At 42.9% G+C, this 23577-nt stretch overlaps 1 protein-coding gene across 4 annotated transcripts in view; it reads left to right on the forward strand.

Annotated features, from left to right (window-relative positions):
• The window catches only part of MAP3K4 (mitogen-activated protein kinase kinase kinase 4), a 175598-nt gene that overhangs the window by 79170 nt on the left and 72851 nt on the right, over positions 1–23577 (forward strand). For all 4 annotated transcript variants that reach the window (XM_063443339.1, XM_063443338.1, XM_063443340.1 and 1 more), the window contains exons 12-13: positions 5812–5945; positions 10990–11068. In XM_063443339.1, the coding sequence (XP_063299409.1) occupies positions 5812–5945; positions 10990–11068 (213 nt within the window). The remainder of the gene's footprint in view (positions 1–5811; positions 5946–10989; positions 11069–23577) is intronic.

The following is a 23577-nucleotide window of genomic DNA, read 5'->3' on the forward strand; positions in this document are numbered from 1 at the left end:
TCTTTAGCCCCTGTGGCGAAACCAACTGCGCCACTGTGAACTGGAGAAGTCTGGTTGCTCGCCTGCTTCCTTTGGACTATGGACCAGACTTGAAAAAGGTTTATTTCCCCTGCCGAAAGGTTTATTCGTGCTTTCTGCCAGGGTGTTCGGTAGATTTTATCTACCGAACCAACTACCGTACGAGGGACCACCTAGAAGATGGAGTGTGCCATCAATTGACCGCCCAGAAGCTGCGGTTAACCGCAGCTTAATTGACAAACGCTGGGTGGCCCTTGTTCGTTTGCCGAACACGTGGCAGCGGCCATTTTAACTCCCGAACGGCCAGCGGTGTTCAGCGCTCAAACTATGGAACTGTAAACGGACACTTAATTGCACGAACACCGCTGAGCCGTCCGTCGCCTGGGTCCTAATCGTACAAGGTTAACCGAACACCGGAATTCGGTATTTCTATGTGAACTGTGGTAACCCAGATAGCTATGCCATGGAGCCTATTCGTGTGATTTAAGACTTTGGCTCCATGGCGATTAAACTGTATTCGTGTGGTCTGGGTGCCATTCACCTAATAATGTGCACCCAGACCTGAGCTATCTGGGGATATGTTACATGTCTGTGTTTAATGTATTAAAAGTAACGTTATACATTTTAAAGCATAATACTGTATTTAGGTTCCCACATGTGTAATGGAGTCGGGTCTCTGGCCTGGGAGATAATGGGATTACTTCTCCAATTATCTCCAGGGCAGAAGGGAGGAAACCAGGATGCATTGTGGGAATGTTTACTGCTGTGTGTCTGTAATTGGTTTATGTTTGTCCTTTGTTACAGTCTTCCATTTGGTCCCCTAGGGGAGTGTCCACCAGGTGGGAGACCTGCATAAATACTGGGCAGGTAGCCCTGAGTAAATGAGTTCCTGCTTAACCCTGAAGCTGAAGTGTTGTCTCATTCTTGGGGGGAATTTGACTGTATGCCGACTGCCAGGAGTGTAAGCTGTTCATATTGCTTTTCCTGTTCGGCTGCTTCCAGGGTTCGTGTGTTTGCTGTTCGAGAGTTGGTGAATCCGTGCAGTTTGGGAGTTCGGGAAATTGGTGCTTACAGTGGCTGCTGGTCTATGGAAAAGGGGATTATCGCCTAAACTGGGTTTTATCCCCTTTTGAGCAAAACGGTCCGTTACAGCCCCCCCCTTCCCTCCTGTGTCCTCTTTAGCCCCCCCTTCCCTCCTGTGTCCTCTTTAGCCCCCCCTTCCCTCCTGTGTCCTCTTTAGCCCCCCCTTCCCTCCTGTGTCCTCTTTAGCCCCCCCTTCCCTCCTGTGTCCTCTTTAGCCCCCCCTTCCCTCCTGTGTCCTCTTTAGCCCCCCCTTCCCTCCTGTGTCCTTTTTAGCCCCCCCCTTCCCTCCTGTGTCCTCTTTAGCCCCCCCCTTCCCTCCTGTGTCCTCTTTAGCCCCCCTTCCCTCCTGTGTCCTCTTTAGCCCCTCCTCTCATGTGCCCTCTGTAGCCCCCTTCTGTCCTGTAGCCCCCCCCTTACCTGCGCCCTCTGTAGCCCCCTCCCTTACCTGTGCTCTTCTTTTGGCCCCTCCCCTTCCTTTGCCCTCTTTGCACTCTCCCTTCCTGTGCCCTTATGTAACCCCTTCTCCTGTGCCCTTATGTAACTCCATCCTGTGCCATGTTTAGCCTCTTCCCCTTCCCCTATGTAACCCCCCTCCTGTGCCATCTTTAGCCCCTTCCCCTCCTGTGCCCTTATGTAGCCCATCTTCCACCCTTCCCTGTGTGTGCTCACCTTCCAGCCCAGCCAGCCTTCCAGGAGCTCTGAGGGCCTTCAGGCAGGAGGCGGAGCTTAAATCAAAAGGTGGGGCTTAGTAAGCGGGGCAGAGCCTACCACTGCAATGCGCCTCTACTCAGAGCACCTGGGCGTTGTGTACCCAGCCAGGATTGGCTATGCATGGCAGAGTTTAATAAGGGGTGAGTTGACTATCCGGCACAGCTGTAGATAAAGCTTGGAGCTTCCTCGGCCAAAACCTATGAGAATGTATGGAGAAATAGCTGGGGTGTGTTTAATATGCGTGCTGTGTAGGAATGTACAGTTTATACTGTTATCTTGGCAGGCCAGCAGCAAGGCAAGCATCCTGGCTTCCACTCAACTCGTCTGCATAATTGCCATTCTCTGCCTTGCCCAGACAGATGTGTTCCACTGCTCCCCTGCCTTTATTTCACTGTGCTTAGTTTTGTTACTTTTCTCACTTGTGCTTGATTAAGACAACAGTGTCTGGGGCAGGGAGCTCTGTCTGGGAATCCAATCCACTGTTTTCTACTATAATGGTGGGAAACCGCACAGCCCCGAGCTGGAAGAGGTGAGTTGAGGTAACTGAACTCCGGTACTCCAGAGGTTGGGAGTATTGAGTGTTAAAGAATGACAGACTGCATGTAACACCTTCTTCTGCATTCCGTTCCCACCACATAGGAAATATTACAGCAATAGTTACTCAGAGTTGTGTTGACTCTTCAAGGCTTTCATTATGTAGATAAATGCACTTTCCCCCCTTTTTATTTATTTATTTATTTATTTTACCTGTTTAATGTACCGCACGTGGGGGAAGAGGGGGATGTCATTTTAGGCAGATTTTACCCTTTTTCGGCCGAAGTTTTGGTGCATCCCTAGTTTCTTTTTTTTTTTTTTTTTTTTTTCCTCTCCTAAGGTACTATTTGTGAATAAGTTAACCTAGAATACATGGTTATAGACTAGGATTTATATGGTATTTCTACAGTACAAGACCTTGTGATCTAAGTGTGATGTAAGTTTATTGTACACGTAATTAAAAATTTTACTTTATTGAATGCACTTTAAATGTTTGAACACTTACATAATAGTTTTTCTGTTTGTGTTGCACCTTGTCTGATACTACTTTTAGTACTTTATTGAAACAGAGGCACTTTTTTCAGTTTTTAGTGCTATTTAGTAGCACGATCAATTTAGAGCTCCACCTTTGTATTAAAGGACCACTATAGGCACCCAGACCACTCCAGCTTAATGAAGTGGTCTGGTTGCCAGGTCACTCTAGTGTTAACCCTGCAGCTGTAAACATAGCACTAGGGTTAATCCAGCCTCTAGTGACTGTCTCACTGACAGCCGCTAGAGGCACTTCTGCGCTTCTCACTTTGAAAATCACAGTGAGGAGACGCTGATGTGGATAGGAAAGCATTGAGACATGCTTTCCTATGGGCTGTCTGAATGCGAGCGGTGATCTCGTTGCGCATGCGCATTCAGCGCTGACATCTGGAGCAGGAGGAGAGTTCAAGAGGCAAGTGTTTAACCCCTTCAGCCCCCTTGAGCCCAGCAGCAGTGGGACCCTGAGGGTGGGGGAAACTAAAGACCCTATAGTGCCAGGAAAATGAATTTGTTTTCCTGACACTATAGTGGTCCTTTAATATTTTTAAATATGTCAAATAGGGCTACTCCAAGTGGATTATTGTTTTCTAGAGCAAAAAAAGTTCTATTTATTTATTCCTTGTAATGCATGATGCTGAGCACCTGAGAGCATCACTGGCTTTCCATTGTGGCAATGCATTAGAAAGCTATGTAAGGAGTGGTCCTTTTACATCCAGATTCTTATGGAATTCTTGTAATGACTGTATAAAATGTATTTATATTTATACACTTATACTGCTTTGTGTGCTTTAGTAAGGTATAAATATGCAAACCTCTGTGTGTATTAAGTTGAAATAAGCCAGTATCTCCTAACACATGGGTTCCCAACCTAGTCCTTAAGTACCCCCTACCAGTCTAGGATTTAGGCATTATTACCATGTTGTGTCTAAAGTGTTTTTCTTTTTTTATTCCAACCTAGATGACTTTGACTGAAAGAGCCAGGCGAATTAATTACATTTGGTACTCTGGCTTAAATGACCAAAATAAACTGTACCAAACCTATTTGTCTACATTTACTTTATAGTGACATTTTTTTTTTTTTTTTTTTTTTATTCTTTATTTTTCTTGTGCATGGATAGACAGTTAACATTTGTCTTGCAGTGCCACAATAGCATTTGCAAGCTAGTTGGAGACAGACAGTTTGACATGGCATGCAATTGGACAGCACATTTTTATAATAATGGTATGTTAAAGCCGGAAAGGTTGAGTCAAAATATGAGGCCTACTATTAAACCAGAGGTACTTATATTGCAAACATTGTCACACATAGGTTTAAGTATAAGCGCTTGCATCTATATCCGTTTATGTCGCTGTAGATCTTTTCGATAAAAGGTTTTAAACTAGTTAAACTACGCTAAGTACAACAGCGCTCTTAGTCTTGACCGTGCATAGGTGAGATGTCTGCGTTTCATGTACTAACAGCTGGTCTAGATTAAAGTAACACAGATTAAGTATCGCTGTTTAAGATGGGCTAAAGAGTATATGTAAATGCTAGTTCCTATATAAGGAGCACGCGTTAAGTCGCATAGACAAAAGATATTATAAACATGGTGATTATATAAACAGATTATATCCTGCTTGCTACTATATCATGCGCTGCACTTTTCTTCATATTGTAAGCTAATATGCATGCAGCTGATATGCCTCTGACGTAATACTAGTTAGAGCTAAACAATTATGCAGGGTAAGTGGAACATTTTGCGCTTATTTAAGGAGAACAAAGCTCCTGGCATTACCCATCAGCTAGAGGATAGCTTAAGTAGCATGGCGTAACAATGTAGCGTGCAATAGCAAGCATGTTTATTGTCAAAAATGGAAAAGTAAAAAAAAAAAAATTAAAATTAAAAGTAAAACCACCGGTGGTAGACCTGTCCACATGTATGTCCCTGTCCCCAGAGTGCTGTGGTGCAACATAGGGGGGCACTGGGTGGTTGGCAAGTCCAAGGCTGGGGTCAGCCATCTTCGTTGAGTGATGAGGTATGGAGGTCTGTGCATGAGAGTCTCATGGTGTGGGCGAGCCGCTCGTTGGTCAGTGGCATATGCGAGTGGGGAGGGCAGCCGATGGGCTCTATTGCCTTGGTGTCGGCTTAGATTTTCCGTTGGTGCCACTAGTCGTTTCAGTCGGCATTTTTCCCAGGCCCAGCCTCAGGGATACCAGGTGAGTGGTGCTTCTGTGGGCTCCGTTCGCCGAAGCTGTCCTCCGTCTCCTGCCCCATCCCGTTCTCCATGTAGTCGGAAGGCATTGTCCCATGCGGGCTTATTCAATGAGGGTGATGCTCAGTGGGTTGTTTTCGCCTGAAGGCTTGCGTGGTGTAGTGCTGATCGCGGCGCCGCCATTTTAGAGGCCTGGCTTGTGGTGCGCACCTTCAGGTAGGTCCGATGCTGGGCTTTGTAGGGTGAGGATTCCCCCCGGTGGGGACCGGGAGGGGGGGGGGGGGGGGGGGGCGAGGCCTGTGAGGTGCATTACAAGGCTGTCGCGTGGCGGCCAGGTTCGCAAACAGGACGGCGGCCGTCCGTCCCGCTCTCCACCCTCATAGGCCGCAGACCCCGAAGTCCCGTATCGCCCGCGGGGGGTTCCGGCACTCCCGATCTCGGGGTCCGCGGTGGCTCCAGCTTCTGCCCGGATGCTTAACAAAGCTTCAGGTCACTCAGTTTGCGTTTTTGCTTATAGTTTTAACCATAGTGGACCAGGTTTATCGGGAGCCTCTGTGGCCTGCTACCGGTCAGCGTGGCGGTCAGGCCCCGCCCCCTTATAGTGACATTTTATCAATGACATGAAAAGGTGTAGGTTATATTTTTGGAGGGTGTCTGTGGGTTTTTTACGTTACTCTTTTTCTGTGCTGATGAAGACATAGTTACACTTAATACACTCAAAAATAATTCCATGTCTTTTAGTATCATAAAGAAGTAGTACGTCTGATGTCTGGGGAGTTCAGACAGAAAATTGGTGACCGGTACATAAGCTTTGCTAAAAAATGGATGAATTATGTTCTCACGAAATGTGAAAGCGGACGTGGTACAAGACCAAGGTAATCTTGTTAAAATAAGTATTTTATTTTATGGACAAATGTTATATTTAAAACGTATTCAATTTATTCAAAATTACTGAAGGATCCTGTGATATACTAAAAGGTAGGAATGAGCTCTTCTCATTTTCATTTCAAAAGTTTTTTATTATATTAAAAAATATTTTTAAGGTTACAGTTATCCTTTAAGTAGAGCCCATGTATTAGTTTTGTGCAAGCATCTCTTGATGTTGGAGCAGCGGATAATGTTGATGTGCATACTACTACTAATCATGTCATATATCATTGAGCTTCCTTATTTAAAGGGACACCGTAGGCACCCAGACCACTTAAGCTTATTGAAGTGGTTTGGGTGCTGTGTCCCTTTTGCACTTTTGCAGTGCTGCAATGTAAAACACTGCAGTTCCAGAGAACTGTAATGTTTACATTGCAGCTCTAAGTCAGCCCTCAGTGGCTGTCTATCAGACAGCCACTAGAGGACTTCCAGGAATCCAAATAGACTTTTGGTGTGCTATCTGACGCTGGACATCCTCACATACCTCCAGCGTCAGATTTTCTCCATAGAAAAGGATTGAATAATGCTTTCCTATTGGGCGGTCTGAAGCGTGCATTGCCGCACATGCGCATTAGGTCTCCCCACCCCCACCTCTCCTGACGGCAGGGGAGAAGCATGGGCCATGGGACATTGCTGCTGGATTCAGGTAAGTGGCTGAACCCAAGGGGCGCGAGGGAGAGGGGCACGGTAGGGACCTATAGTGCCAGAAAAAGAAGCACTTCTGTGAAGAGTGAGTAATTTAATTGTAAGTAGAACTCTCTTTAGTTAATTTAAATACGATGACGGCCATTGGGTGGACCAGGAGCTGGCAGCGAATACATTTTTTTTAAAAGATTTGCCATATTACCCTCCTATTCCCTACCCACCCACATAATTACTTATCATTGTTCAGTAATATCCCAACAGAATCCGTAAGTGGATAGACACACCTTTATCCCAAAAGAATCTGTAAGTGAATAGACATTATCATAATCTGTGTGCCACCTAAGTAAACTAAATAAAGTTTACTTAATACATTGTACTTTATTTTTAACATCCTTTAATCCATCATTATTGCAACTAAATCTAATAATAGGGACAAAAATCCTAAATACACTGGGGGCATATATAAAATTTCAAAATAATTTAGTTTAATAATACCTATGCCCAAGTACTCTACACACAGAAGCACACCTGCTCCTAAGTACTACAATCTGTAGAAATTAGTGTGTGTATATATATATATATATATATATATATCGTATATACTCGAGTATAAGCCGAGTTTTTCAGCACATTTTTTGTGCTGAAAAACCCCAACTCGGCTTATACTCGAGTCAATAGTCTGTATTATGGCAATTTGCATTGCCATAATACAGACTGGGGCTGGCAGAGCTGTACTTACCTTTCCTGCAGCTCCTGTCAGCTCCCTTCTCCTCTGCGCCGTCCGTTCAGCACCTCGGTCAGCTCCCAGTGTAAATCGGCTCTCGCGAGATTTACACTGGGAGCGGACAGAAGAGCTGCACGGACGGCGCAGAGGAGGAGAAGAGAGCTGACAAGAGCTGCAGGAAAGGTAAGTACAGCTCTGACAGCCCCTTCTCCCCCCACTGAACTGCCAATGCTGGACCACCAGGGAAGGAGCCCCCCTCCCTGCCATGAATCAAGCAGGGAGGGGGGACGAAAAAAAAATGAATAATAATAAAATAAAAAAGTTAATTAAATTAAATAATAAGAAATAATAAATAAAAAAAAATTAAAATATATTTTTTAAAAAAAATAATAAAATTGCCCACCCCCCCACCAAGGCTCTTCAACACACACTGCATTCATACACACGCTGCATTCATACACACGCTGCACTCGCACACACGCTGCACTCGCACACACGCTGCACTCACACACACGCTGCACTCACACACACGCTGCACTCACACACACGCTGCACTCACACACACACGCTGCACTCACACACACACGCTGCACTCACACACACACGCTGCACTCACACACACACGCTGCAAATAAATATTCAATTAATATATTTTTTTAGGATCTAATTTTATTTAGAAATTTACAAGTAGCCGCTGCATTTCCCACCCTAGTCTTATACTCGAGTCAATAAGTTTTCCCAGTTTTTTGGGGTAAAATTAGGGGCCTCGGCTTATATTCGGGTCGGCTTATACTCGAGTATATACGGTGTGTGTATATATATATATATATATGTATATATATATATATATATATATATATATATATATATATATATATATATATATATATATATATCAAAAAAACTAAATTTGCCAAAAGCGAAAACCTTATGCTCTCTTATCTGAAAGGTTTATGCTACAATCATTTTTGGGGTGATTCCATGATGTTGATCCACTATGTCATAGGGTTCCACTGGAAAACTTAAAGGACCACTATAGTCTCCCAGACCACTTCAGCTCAATTAAGTGGTCTGGGTGCGAGGTCCCCCAGGTTTTAACCCTGCAGCTGTAAACCTAGAAGTTTCAGAGAAACTGCTATGTTTAAATTGCAGGGTTAATCCAGCCTCTAGTGGCTGTCTTCCTGACAGCCGCTAGAGGCTCTTCTGCGACGGTTAATGCGAAAATTGCATTGAGCACGCAGAATGTCCATAGGACATGTTTTCCTATGGGCGTTTTTAATGCGTGCAAGGCTCTTGCTGCACTTGCGCATTCGTCTCCAGTTGGGAGCTGACGTCGGAGGGGGAGGAGAGGTCACCGGCGCTGGATAAAGGTAAGTGGCTGAAAGGGGCTCTGAGGGTGGGGGGTACCCTAAGGATTATATAGTGTCAGGAAGACAAGTTTGTTTTCCTGACACTATAGTGATCCTTTATTTGGGAACCCCTGATCTAGAGAATTTAATTTACCATATGAGAGATCTAGACACTATATCTTTAAGGAAATTTACCATATTAGGCTAGTACCTAGGTTTGCTCATTTATTACAATTGGCATCTGTGTGTATTTCCTCAAGTATCAATATTTTATTTATTATTATTTTTTTTTAATTGGTACTATTTTACGTGATAACAATGTTTCTTTTGGCATTATTACCAAAATAAAGCCAAATTGTGAAACTATGTATACCTTTACGTAGATTTTCTTTACTTTGGTATTAAATACTATTCGAAGCGTTTTTTAATGTAGTCTTCTTTTCTGCTTTCTGTTTCCTTTATTAAGGGGTAATTATTGGTCTATTATTTTTTTATTTATTTTTTTACATTCGTGTGTCCATATAGCAACAAAGACTATTGTTTTTCTAGAGGAACTTTTGATTAACTATTAAAGGAAGTACTCCATATTCTGGACTCATACCCCCATAGTGATTTCTTTTAACAAGGGTTAAAGCCCAGGATACAGCCTAGTGGTAACCACCTGACGTCTTGGTGCTTAGGTATCTTTTGCCGTGGCTCATATTAATTTGTTTTAGTAAGACAGATGAGGGTTAATTATGATGCACTTTTCTTCTATGGATCAGGTTGTGTTTTTTTTTGTCTTGATAGGATAAGTTATGCATATACTACATTGTGTCGTATCATAGATGGTCAATTCAAATTTATGTCCGGGTAACAATTCTGGTATTGAGTAAGACAATCTGGCCTTTATTGATTTAATGTTTAGTCAGGGCTTGACAAATTTGCTTTGCATGTATTAGCCAGCTAAAATAGTTAGAAGACAAGCTTTAACAAAGCTTTTTCAACAACAAAAATAACAGATCTTAAAGGGACACTATAGTCACCAGAACTACTACAGCTTATCGTATTTTTTCTGATGTCTATAGCCTATCCCTGCAGACTTTTCAATGTAAACACTGCCTTTTCAGCAAAATGGCAGTGTTTGCATTACTGCATAGTAACTGCAGTCACACAGAAGGCCACTATAGGTGCATCCGAGAGCAGGACCCTGAACAATTCTTATAGAGATACATTGGCTATGTGTATCTCTATGCGAAGATGCTGATTGACGCAGTGTTTTGCCGCGAATGCGTAATCTCTTCCTATGGTAAAACATTGGATTGACTTAGATCATCAAGATTGAACTCAGCCATGGAGGCGAGCCTAGACTAGCGTTGGGAAAAAAGGTGAGAAAAAACATCTTTCCCATGCGATCGCAGGGGGTACAGTCCCCTAAATAGTTACAATTTACACATAAACAAAACTAGAACCAAACGTCATGGGCATCTAACTTATGAAGATAATGAATATATTCTGATGTGACACACCAAATGTTTTATGCACTGTATCATTTTTTTTTCCGCATGTGGCGATGAACATTGCCTTGTGTTTTTAGAATTAAAGTACCAATACTAACACACTTACTGATTGGACACACACACATTCTCTCACACACTCCTAAATTATTATTTACTTTAATTTACATCGGCCCAGCCTCCCTACCTTTGGGAGAGCTGGAGTGGATCTTTTCCCTGGGGTCCAGTGTGGCTGCTTTGATCCTGTAATCTTCAAGCTCTTCTTGCTCTTCTCCCTCGCTTTCCTTTAGTGATGTCACATTCTGGCATCACAGAAGAGCAGGGAGATTAGAGCTCCCTCTTTGTCTCTATTGTGGGCCTCGGGGGGGCCTAAGGTGGCAAGCCAGACAGCACTTGAGCCACCAATGGAAAGCGGAACACAGAGAGCCTGGTTGCACTTGAGACCTCAGCGAACCCTGTTCCGCCAGTGCACCGTCGTGCATTAGTGCAGTATTGAACGGGCTGACAAACACTAAGATGCCTGGACAAAATTGTCGACGTATTAAGACACCTACAAATCGTTTAGCTAAATTTGGTTTTATAATTATCATGTAATATTGGGCAAAGAGCCTTATAGAAAAGTTATAATGCATTGAGGGGAAAAGGTGAAAGAGGAAGTATTTTCTATTAAACATAATTCTAAAGGATATGGTTTGAAGTTATAGAATCTGAACACCGAAATGTAATATGGGAAAATACTACACAGAGTAAGTAGATAAGTATACCACTCTTCTTTCAGATGGGCCACCCAAGGATTTGATTATCTCCAAGCCATTGAGCCAGCATTCATCTCTGCTCTGCCTGAAGATGATTTTTTGGTAAGTTCATTGCTTTTTTATAAAGTTTGTGTATTTAGTCTTTTTATTTTTATATATATAAATATACCGTATATACTAGAGTATAAGCCGACCCGAATATAAGCCGAGGCCCCTAATTTTACCCCAAAAAACTGGGAAAACGTATTGACTCGAGTATAAGACTAGGGTGGGAAATGCAGCAGCTACTGGTAATTTTCTAAATAAATTTAGATCCCCAAAAAAATTATATTAATTGAATATTTATTTACAGTTTGTGTATATAATGAATGCAGTGTGTGTGTATGAGTGCAGTGTGTGTTTGTGAATGTGTTGCAGAGCCTTGGTGGGTGGTGGGCATTTTTATTATTATTTTTTTTATTATTATTATTAATTTTTTTGTTATATTAATATTTTTTATTTTATTATTATTTTTAAAATATTTTATTATTTATAGTTTTTTTTCGTCCCCCCTCCCTGCTTGATACATGGCAGGGAGGGGGGCTCTCACTCCCTGGTGGTCCAGTGGATGGGCACTGTGTAGGAGGGGGCTGGCAGGAAGCTCATACTTACCTTTCCGTCAGCTCCCCCCTCCTCCGCGCCGGTCCGGTCAGCTCACAGTGTAAGTCTCGCGGCCGCACGGAGCGTTGACACGGTAACCCGTGGCAACGCTCTGACCCCGCGGCTCTCGCAAGACTTACAGTGGTAGCTGAAAGGGGAGCTGACCGGACCAGCGCGGAGGAGGAAGGAGCTGCAGGAAAGGTAAGAGTTCTCTGCCAGCCCCCACAGCCCCTTGTCTGTATTATGGCAATGTAAATTGCCATAATACAGACATTGACTCGAGTGTAAGTCGAGTTGGGGTTTTTCAGCACAAAAAATGTGCCGAAAAACTCTACTTATACTCGAGTATATATGGTGTGTGTATGTGTGTATCTATCTATATCTCTATATCTCTATATCTATGTATATCTCTATCTATCTATATCTATATATCTATATCTCTATATCTATAGCTCTATATCTATCTATATATCTATATATATATATATATATATATATATATATATATATCTCTGATGCAAAATTAAAACAAACAGGACTCGCATACTATATCTACAGGGACAGTAACACAAATTCCCAATTCGTCATTGGGACTCTTTCTTAATCCATTGCAAATTGTAACATTATAGTTCTTGAGAAATGAAACTTCCCCTGCATGCAAGTCTCAGAAGCAGTTTTTTTTTTTTAACAGAGATACATTTTCCTGACCTATTGTGGCAGTACAATAGGGATGTACTCTTCCGTGGAACAAGCATCGGAAATTAAAATTAACATAAAAAGTTCCTCCCCCAACAGGTATGACCCCAACCTGCCATGGACCCTCAGTTCTCTTTCTTGTTCCATCAGAAGAATGGGTTGTTGCCAGGGGAATCTGGCCTGATAGCCTCCCGGGTGGAGAGCTGAGTGGCCTGCCTGCATCCTGCAGTGTTACGGAGCAGGTATGTGTAGCTTGCTTTATGCTGAGTGAGTTCAACGGCAAAGCAAGTAGGAGGTCTCTAGCGGCGGCAAATCACTGCCCGAGCGAGACGCATGCGCACAGTGGTGGAACGCACGCCCGGGAGGTGATGCGTTCCACCAGAATTCTGACTGCGCTACTACAAATGTGCGGTTGGAATTCCCAGAAAGTGGCACTAAATTTTAAAAACTGTGCTTATTTAAGCTGTGCAGATCCTACTGTCAACATGGATGCTAGCCAGGAAGTATCTCCTGTGTCACCCGTGTCACCCGTGTCACCAGCCCACCCCCACACGGACCAGGTGTTTTAGAGATGAGGTTTTATAAGTCTCTAATCTTTAAAATCTCTATGTTCACTTTATTTGGCTTAATTTTGAAACCGTCTTGTATTGTCTTTATATATTGCTAATAAGTCTAGTCCTGGCTCTCCAGATATTATGGATAAAGACAAAGCGACTGCTCCAATGCCTAAAAAACTAATTGTAAATCAAAACCTCTGAGTTGTAGTCAATGTGCCACACCACTACCAGATAGTACAAAAAGAAAAATCTGCAATCAGTGTTCGTCTTTAACGCTGGAGAAGTCCAAGCAATAGGGCATGAAGTCATTTTTATTTTGGATTCAAGACAATCTGGCCCCAACATTTGAGTCATTAAAAGATTCTGCTAAGTCAAATGTTACAACACCCGTTAAAGCAACAGCTAAACAGAGGCAAAAGCGGAAGAGATCTTTTAGATTAGAGCTGTCCTCGGGCAAATGTTCTATGTCTTCCTATTCGGACACTTCCAGCGATTCTTCTATCACGGAAGTAGGTTTTCCACACGAAGAACTAAGAAAAAGGAAGTTAATTTTACCTTTTCTGAAGAGGTATCAGAAAAAGCAAGCAGAAAAGCCCTACCAGTTCAACAGCAGATTCTGGAGCTTATGTACGGGGAGTGGAAAACCCCTGAAAAAAAGGCATTTATTTCCAGGCATTTCAAGAGCATTTTTAAACTGCAAGGATAAGACAAGTGGGAAGACTTACCAGTCGTTGATGTACAGGGTGCTCAGTTGTCGAAAAAGACTACTATACCGATTGGAGAAGTTTCTGGACTTAAAGACCCAATGGATAAGAGTGGAAACATCCAGCAGACGAGCATATCAAGCAGCAGGTTTTCAGGTTGAAGGAGCATTGGCAGGAGCTTCAGTGGCTAAAGCTCAGTATTATTGGATTCAAGGTTTGCAAGATAGCCTGGGTAAACACCAAGACAAAGATCTTTCTCATCTGTTACACAATTTAAGTTTATCCAATGAATAGCTGCTAGATGTTATCACAGAAGTGATTAAACTTTCTGCTTGTGTCATGGGCTCGATATCGGTGGCCCGCATGACACTATGGCTTAAAGCATGGACGACTGACACAGTCTCAAAGTCAGCACTTTATGAACTTCCTTTGGAGAGGAAGAAATTATTTGGTTAATCCGACAGATTTTGGAAACCAAAAAAGCTCTTCCTCAGGACAGGACATATACCTGGAAGCCCAGATACAAAACTTACAGGACAAGAACCGAAGGGGGTATCAAGAGAAACACAGGTTTCAACAAAGAAAAGAAAAGATCCAAGGTTTGACACACATAAAGACATCAAAACTGACAGCGAAAAGATTCTGACACCGTACGAGTGGGCGTACGGATACAAAATTTGCTCACAGATAAAGAGAGACCACTGCAAATCCATGGATTTTGAATCTGGTTGCACAAGGATACAAAATAAAGTTCTTAGATGCATCAAGACCAGGTTTCCTTATCTCCTCCTACCGTTCAAAGCTAAAAAAAACAAAAAAAAAACTCTCCTCTTCTCCGCTAAGCTTACTCTTTTAAAGAACGGTGTTATCGGAATAGTTCCAAGAGCCCAGCTATATCAGGGTGTCTATCGGTTGTTCCTGCTACCAAAACCAGATATATCCTTTCACCCCATTTTGGAATTAGAGATAAACAATTATATTCCGTATCAGCATTTAAGAATGGAAACCATTGTGTCACTCATACAGGAGATTTTGTGGCAACATTGGATTTGAAAGATGCCTACCTACACGTACCCATGGACGTAGGCTCAGGAAAGTACCCGCGGTTTGCCATAAGAAAGGGTTTCCAGGTTCATCAATTCAATGCCCTTCCATTCGGTCTTGCCTCAGCACACAGGATATTTCCAAAGGTTCTAAAGGTTCTAACGCCACCGTGTTCTTAAGGGAACAAGGATTCATAGTTATTCCATACTTGGACAACTGGTTCATTACAGCAAAGTCAAGAGATGCTTTAGATACTGATGTGGCTTACACCCTCAAAATCCTAGAAGAACATGGTTGGGTAATAAACCTAGAAAAATCTCATCTGCATCCTACAAGGTCAGTTCAGTTTCTTAATCAAGGCAGACTCTCTTGCTATACACCTTACTGCGGCGAAAAGAAGTATAAAGAAGCTGATAAAAGAACTTCAGAGAGAACCAAAATGCTCTGTAAGAAAAGCTATGCAGGTGTTTGAACACCTCACTTCCACTATCCTAGCTGTAATATGGGCCAGAGGAGAATCAAGGCTTTTACAATGGGAAATTCTTACCAAGTAGTCAAAGAAAGAAAGACTTGAATACCTTGATAAATATTTCAGATCCTGTAAAAAGGCAACTGAATTGGTGGAAAAGGACCAAATTCATGTCAGCAATTTCTGCAATTTCGACCAAAAGAATGGGTCACAATCACCACAGACGCTTTAAATACAGGTTGGGGAGCACACCTGCAGTGTAATTTCAGGCAAGGAACGAAGTTTGCAGAAGAAAAAAGGGAATCCTCAAATTACAAGGAGTTGATAACCGTTTTGTGTACTCTTAATCAGTTCAGGCCTCTTATTGTGGGGAAAGCAGTGACAATTCAGTCAGACAACCAGGCAACTGTTGCTTACCTGAATAAACAGGGGGGTACAAGGATAAGAAAGTTGCACTCCCTTTGCACACTAATTATGTCCTGGGCTCAAAGTCATCTCGAAGACCTATCCGCTACTCATATAAGAGGAAAAGATAACATTATTGCAGATGACCTGAGCAGATTGAGATGGTCCCAGAACGAGTGGTCTCTAAATCCGATCATTTTTTTTATCAGCTGGTGAAAATATTCAGTCTACCTGTCATAGATCTTATAGCGAGACGGTCAAACGCAAAGGTGCAAGCATTTGCCTCCCTCTTCAAGGCAGCTATGCCTCTGGTACCGGATGGGCTGTCAATCAAGTGAGACTTCAGACTTGCATACATATTTCCCCCGGTGAGCCTAATTCCAAGAGTTTTGCAAAAGGTGAAGACAGAAAAGGCAATGGTACTGGCCATAATCCCATACTGGCCAAACACCACCAATGGCTGTGTATAGAGCTGAACGTTGTGCTGTTGGCGTTGTCAACCCGGAATGCCTGACTGGTCGTCACTTCATGGACTACATACCACCAACCGAGAAAAAGTCAGCACCGACAAGGATGTGCGTGGTTTGTTGCTCGAAGTGAGATGACAGTGGAAAAGAAACCAGGTTCCATTGTCCTTATTGTGACATCAGACTTTGTGCAGTCCCAGGTTTTCAAAATTTTTCATACCCGGGATGTTTACTAAACCAATATGCAGTGACTAGTAATATTGCACCCTTGTTTGGACAAATTTCAGTGGTTTTGGTTTGATTACATTATTAATTAAGTGTTCTTGCATAGCAAGACCACTTATTGTTATCTCACATATATATTATTAAGTGTTCTTGCATAGCAAGACCACTTACTGTTATCTCACATATATATTATTATTATTATTAAGTGTTCTTGCATAGCAAGACCACTTAATGTTATCTCACATATATATTATTATTCTTATTATAGCCAGATTTGCCACCTAATTCCTCCCACAGTTTTTACCCTACATAGACAAAAATATACCAAAACGTGCAGATTGTTCCCGATCAGATTGCTATTACTTTGTGGAACGTTTCGGCGAATGGTTCACGGAATATCGTCGTTCTTGTGGCGAAATTTGTCCCATAGGAATGAATGGCAAAGCTAGAGTGGGAGCTGGCAAAAGCTGAAAAATCAGGACATGATTTCTAAACTGCCACCACTCCCTCATTTTCAGGCTCACCTACACAAATCTTATATCAAAACGTTCAGCTATCCCTGCTGCCACTAAAAATGTCCACAGCTAAGCCATAGTCCTGATCGTTTTCACAATATGACTATTTGTTTGCAACTCACGCAGTCCATTGACATTCATTGAAACTCCACTCTGCAAAGCTCACATTTGAAGGGCAATTTCTAAACTGCGACTGTGCCCTCATTGTTAATATCTCAGAGACATACTATACATAAGGCATGTATATTTTGTGCATTTACCGTTAGAAATAGTTTATTTTTCAAAATGGTAAATGTACAGAATATCGGCGAGTTATCGGCTATCGGCCTGAAAGTTCACAGATTATCGGTATCGGTATCTGCTCTAAAAAATCAATATCGGTCGATCCCTATTTGCAACTCACACTGTCCATTGACATTCATTTTTAATATTTCAGAGACAAACTATGCATCAAAATGTAGGTCTGGGTCTTGTGATTCTCACAATATAAAGCTCTTCGCTGTAGGATGTATAGTTTTTAAAATACGACCGTTTGAAGATGGCAACCGCAAAAATACTCTGACCTGTGCAAGGCTGCAGCAGCAAGTGATGTCATAGACAGGGCCTTTTGCAACTGCTAATGTTTTTATAACTGTATGTTTTAATGTAACTGTGAAGCACTTTGGGCAACAACGTTGCAATTTAATGTGCTATATAAATAAATAATAACAGTTACTCCGCCCACTCCAGTTGTAGACTACTGGTGGAGGCAAGAACACTTCACACAATTTCCCCAGAAATTGTAGCTTTTCTAGTTATTATTATTATTATTATTATAGCCAAATTTGCCACCCTAACTCCACCCACAGTTTTTACACTACATAGACAAAAATATACCAAAACGTGCAGATTGTTCCCGATCAGATTGCTATTACTTTGTGGAACGTTTCGGCGAATGGTTCTCGGAATATCGTCGTTCTTGTGGCGAAATTTGTCCCATAGGAATGAATGGCAAAGCTAGAGTGGGAGCTGGCAAAAGCTGAAAAATCAGGAAATAATTTCTAAACTGCCCCCACTCCCTTATTTTCAAGCCCACCTACACAAATCTTATATATAGCTGCCACTAAACATGTCCACGGCTAAGCCATAGTCGTTGTAGTTTTCACAATATGCCCATTTGTTTGCAACTAGGGATCGACCGATTATCGGTTTTACCGATATAATCGGCCGATATTCGGTATTTTCGGCAATATCGGTATCGGCCAATATTGCTACCGATATTGCCGATAATATCTCCTAGGACCGCCAGGCTCATTAAGCCCGGCGGTCCTGGAGGGGCCGGCAGCAAGCGCTGACTTACCTTGCCAGCAGCTCCTGCAGCTCCCCTGTCTAAATCTCGCGAGACCCGCGGCCGCAGAGCATTGCCACGGGTTACCATGGCAACGCTCCGCACGGCACTAAGGGCCGCGAGATTTACACAGGGGAGCTGCTGGCAAGGTAAGTCAGCGCTTGCTGACGGCCCCCCCAGGACTTAACAAGCCACCGGACCACCAGGGAATACTATATCCCCCCTCCCTGGTAAGAAGCAGGGAGGGGGGGACTAAAAGAAAAAAAACCCCACAATTTAAATATTAAAAAATAATAATCATTAACATAAAAAATCCCCCCCCCCCAATTTTACACAAATTACATCACTACACAAACACACACACACTGCATTACATACATACACACTACACAAACACACATACACACTGCATTACATACATACACACTACACAAACACACATACACACTGCATTACATACATACACACTACACATACACACTGCATTACATACATACACACTACACATACACACTGCATTACATACATACACACTACACAAACACACATACACACTGCATTACATACATACACACTACACAAACACACATACACACTACACAAACACACATACACACTGCATTACATACATACACACTACACACACACACTGCATTACGTACACACACTACACAAACACACACACTGCATTATATACACACACTACACAAACACACACACGGCATTACGTACACACACTACACAAACACACACACACTGCCTTCACTTTACCCACACTACACACACTGCATTCACTTTACCCACACTACACACACTGCATTCACTATACACACTACACAAACACACACTCTGCATTCACTATACACACTACACAAACACACTGCATTCACTATACACACTACACAAACACACACTCTGCATTCACTATACACACTACACAAACACACACTCTGCATTCACTATACACACTACACAAACACACTCTGCATTCACTATACACACTACACAAACACACTCTGCATTCACTATACACACTACACAAACAAACACACACTCTGCATTCACTATAAATGCACACTACACACACTCCCTGCATTCACTATACACTCTGCATACACTATATATTCACACTACACAAACACTCACTGCATTCATTATACACACTACACAAATACACACTGCATCCACTACACACACAGCTCCCCTGTCTAAATACACTTCATCCACTACATAAGGCATGTATATTTTGTGCATTTACCGTTAGAAATAGTTTATTTTTCAAAATGGTAAATGTACAGAATATCGGCGAGTTATCGGCTATCGGCCTGAAAGTTCACAGATTATCGGTATCGGTATCTGCTCTAAAAAATCAATATCGGTCGATCCCTATTTGCAACTCACACTGTCCATTGACATTCATTTTTAATATTTCAGAGACAAACTATGCATCAAAATGTAGGTCTGGGTCTTGTGATTCTCACAATATAAAGCTCTTCGCTGTAGGATTTATAGTTTGTAAAATACGACCGTTGGAAGATGGCAACCGCCAAAATACTCTGAACTGTGCCAGGCTGGAGCAGCAAGTGATGTCATAGACAGGGCCTTTTGTACACCTGCTAATGTTTTTATAAATGTATGTTTTTTTTGTTTTTTTTTTAATTCTTTATTTTCTGTTGTGCATGGCATAACAATAGGCTTACTCAGCCACGATAGCAGTCGTAAGCGATAACCGACAATAATCATAACATGGCATGTGAATAGACGGCACAATTTTTAAGTTTTGTTGAGAGAAAAACGTAGACAGTAGATTGACCTATCAATTAACATGTGAGCTTTCCTGTCTGACATGCACAATTTTAAGGAGTTAATTTAACAAAAGTTAACCGTTGCTAGGGTTAAGTTAAGTGGGTACTAGCTAGGGAGGCTATACATATTAACCCCTTAAGGACACATGACATGTGTGACATGTCACGATTCCCTTTTATTCCAGAAGTTTGGTCCTTAAGGGGTTAAGCTTTGATATAGCAATATCTAGTAGTACGGTTTGCAGTAGCTTAAAAGGAAAAGAAACAATAGAAAATAAAAGCACACTATGTATGCTGGTCAGTGAGACTAATAGTAAGTTTACAGAATAGGTAGACTTATTGAGTGGTCATTAAAGCTTTGAGAGTAAACATGCAAAAAGTGGGTGTGTAAATGCTAATGCCAGAGTACACCATTTCTTTTAGCATAGTTATATGATAGCTCGTTAGCAATATTATAAGATCCAACTGTGTATAAGCTGTGGTTGGCTAGCAGAGGTACATTACGACAGGCAAACTTTTCATACAGTTTATACTGGGATGTTGTTTGTCTCAGGCTGGGTGGAGAAAGAGTCTCTGCAGTAGGAGCAGGGTCAGAAGCCGTGGGCCCCCTCCTGGCAGCAGTCCCGGGTGCCTCATCCTATGTCTGTTCTGGAGGTCTCGTGTGCTAGCCCGGGCTGGGGCACAGAAAGGTGCAGCTCCGCTGGGTCCTGCCGCTGGCTCGTTGGCCCGTCGTCTGGGCAGGGGCCTGCTATGGTCGCGGTCCAGCCCCAGGCCTTGTTTTGGGCCCACCTGATGGTACTGCAGGCTTGAGGGCGTATGAATGAGTCCTTTCTAGAGGTGGTGTGACCGGGTCTCCTGGGTGCTTGGCGCCGCTTGCGGCGAGGAATCTTCCGCCTTTGCGGTTTATACGGCGGGTGGGTTCCCGGCTTGGGGGTGCGGCGGATGGCATATCGTGTTGCCTGGGTGAGTGTCCTCCCCGTGGGTAATTTTCCCGCCATCCCCAGTGAGCTTTGCTTCATACCTCGTGTGGGGTGGGTGTTGGTGGTACTTGCCTGCAGCTTGTCCCAGAAGGCTTGGAAGATTGCCTCCAGCCTGGAGTCATAGTGTTCGAGGAGGGTCTCACGTGCTTGGCTGGGAGTTTCAATCGTCTGCATAGGGGCCTCTGCCATCATGTGTGGTCCGGGCTCTGCCACGTGTCCGCTGTGCTTGGTATACAGTGGCGGTCGGGTGGGAGCTGGGCTTCTAGTGCGGACCGGGTTGACCCCCACCAGTCCAAAGAGGAGGGGTAGGAGACCATCAGCGTCGATTGCTGGGTCTGGCCCTGGGGAGAGCGTCCGCCTCCCCCCAGCTCAATCGCCATTAGGCCGCACGCGGTCTGCCGGCTACCCGGTTCCGACGGGCATCTGTGAGGCATCGTTGCGTTCAGCGGTGCTCCCCCAGTGTGGGTAGAGCACCCTGGATGTGCTGTGGGCTCAGTAGCCATGACTTTAGCCACAGATACCGCCCGCTTGGCAGGAGCTTGCGGCATGCACGTCCGTGCAGCTCCGAGGTCAGGCTCCGCCCCCATAAATGTATGTTTTAATGTAACTGTGAAGCATTTTGGGCATCAACGTTGCAATTAAATGTGCTATATAAATAAATAATAGTTACTCTGCCCACTCCAGTTGTAGACTACTGGTGGAGGCAAGAACACTTCACACAATTTCCACAGAAATTGTAGCTTTTCTAGTTAAATGTATTATATTATTTTTTAGAATTATTTATTATATTATTTATGATTTTGTGTTTCAAACTTTATCATACCTGGGATGTCTACTAGACTCTTGTTTGGACAGCTTTAAGTGAGTTATTCCTAAGAATAACAAGCATACAATATGAAACAACAAATTTCCATCCAAAACAATGTACCGCTTTAACATTAAAAAATACTGGCATAATCAGACCGCCAGGGAGGTTAAAGCTCTTGTCTCTAAAAACTGTATTTTAGTGGCTATAACTTCTGCTAAGAGAATAGGTGAAATTATGGCTTTTTAATCTTCTACTGAAGACAAGGTTGTTCTCTATCCAAAACCATTTGTTTTTACCAAAAGTCATCTTTCCCAGGGCTGTTAATCAACCAATCTTCCTGCCTACCTTTAGTAATCAGTCTGTCTCCAATCTGGATGAAAATTGGAACAAGTTGGATGTTGGAAGACCTCTAAAATCTACTTAGTCCGCTCCTCTGCATAGAGGAATACTGACCATCTTTTTGTCAAGGTCATGCTGCCTCTAAGTCTACTCTGGCTAGATGGCTCGTGTACACTATTAAATTAGCTTATTCTTTCTAAAATCTGCCTTTGCCTACCTCCTCAAAGCTCATTCTACAAGAGCCATGGCAACTTCCTGGGCCTAAAAAGCGCACGCTTCACCTGAAGATATCTACAGAGCTGCTACATGGTCTTCATTTAGCACATTTGTTAAACATTACAGACTAGAAGTATACTCTGCCTCTGGCGCTGCTTTCGGGCATAAGGTGTTACAAGCGGTGGTTGCATAATTCCCGCCCATAGCTCTGGGATCTCAACATATATATATCCCTATTGTACTTCCACCATATGTCAGGAAAAACTGCAATTTTACTCACGTAAATTATTTTTTCCTTAATATGGTGGCAGTACATCATCCCCCCCCCCTTATTAATAAATTAGATATTTTTGCACTATTAAGCCGCTGATGTTTTATTGGAAAGGACTGCGGGTCCATGGCAGGTTGGTGTCTTATACTTGTTGGGGGAAGAACTTTTTGTGTTGTTTTTAATTTCAGATGATTGTCCCAGGGAAGAGCACATCCCTATTGTAGTGCTAGCATATTAAGGAAAAAGGAATTTACGGTGAGTAAAAGTGCAGTTTTTAGAATTTGTTTAGGGCCTGATCCATTTGGGGTTCAATAGGATTTGTGACTTGATGGGTGGTTGAATGTTAAGTGTGACGAGGTCTGGGAGTGCATGAGTGTGGTGTGTTGGTGGGGGCAGTGTGTTGCTTGGTTGTGTATGGTGATGGTGATGTTTGCAGTGTGGTCTGTCCGTGTGAATAGGGGCTGTAATGTTTGTACTTGGGAGAATATGGGCTGTAATGTGTGTTCCTAGAGGAATAGCAGCTATACTGTGTATTTGGAGGTGTAGGGGCTTTAGAGTGTGTTTGGGGGGGGGGGGGGGGGTGAGGGGATAGGGGAAGGTTTATGGGGGAAATGTGGATTGTCGGTGTGGGATTAGATGCTATAGTATGGGGTGGGATTGTGGCTGTAGTGTGTATGTGTGGGTAGGATAAGGGTTGTTGGTAAATGGGGTTTGTTGTGTGGATTGAGGGGGAGACTGGAACTGTTTGTGTGTGTGTGTGTGTGTGTGTGTAGATGAGACGGACTGTTATAAGGACTGTAGCGTGTTTGGGGTTGATGGGAACTGTTGTGTTTTGCTGGCGAAAGACGCAGGCAACATACCACAGTAGTGTCAAATACAGTAAAACCCCTTTCTAATATCAGATTTTATATTAGGAGTGAGTTACATTAGGATTATTAGTGAGGTTAGTGAAGGTTAAATTTAGGGGTTATCTTAGGGTAAGGTTTCACTTTGTGTTAGGGTTAATGTTGTTTTAGAGTCAAAGATAGTGTAGGGTTAAAGTGTAAGATTAGGTTAGACATTGACAATTGCCTCCATCCTTAAGGAATTAGAGGGGCAATCACACCTCTTGCACAACAAATGCAAACATTCTTGAAAGTTACAT

The sequence above is a fragment of the Pelobates fuscus genome, chromosome 2 (assembly GCF_036172605.1).
Source record: "Pelobates fuscus isolate aPelFus1 chromosome 2, aPelFus1.pri, whole genome shotgun sequence".
NCBI classification, from domain to species: domain Eukaryota; kingdom Metazoa; phylum Chordata; class Amphibia; order Anura; family Pelobatidae; genus Pelobates; species Pelobates fuscus.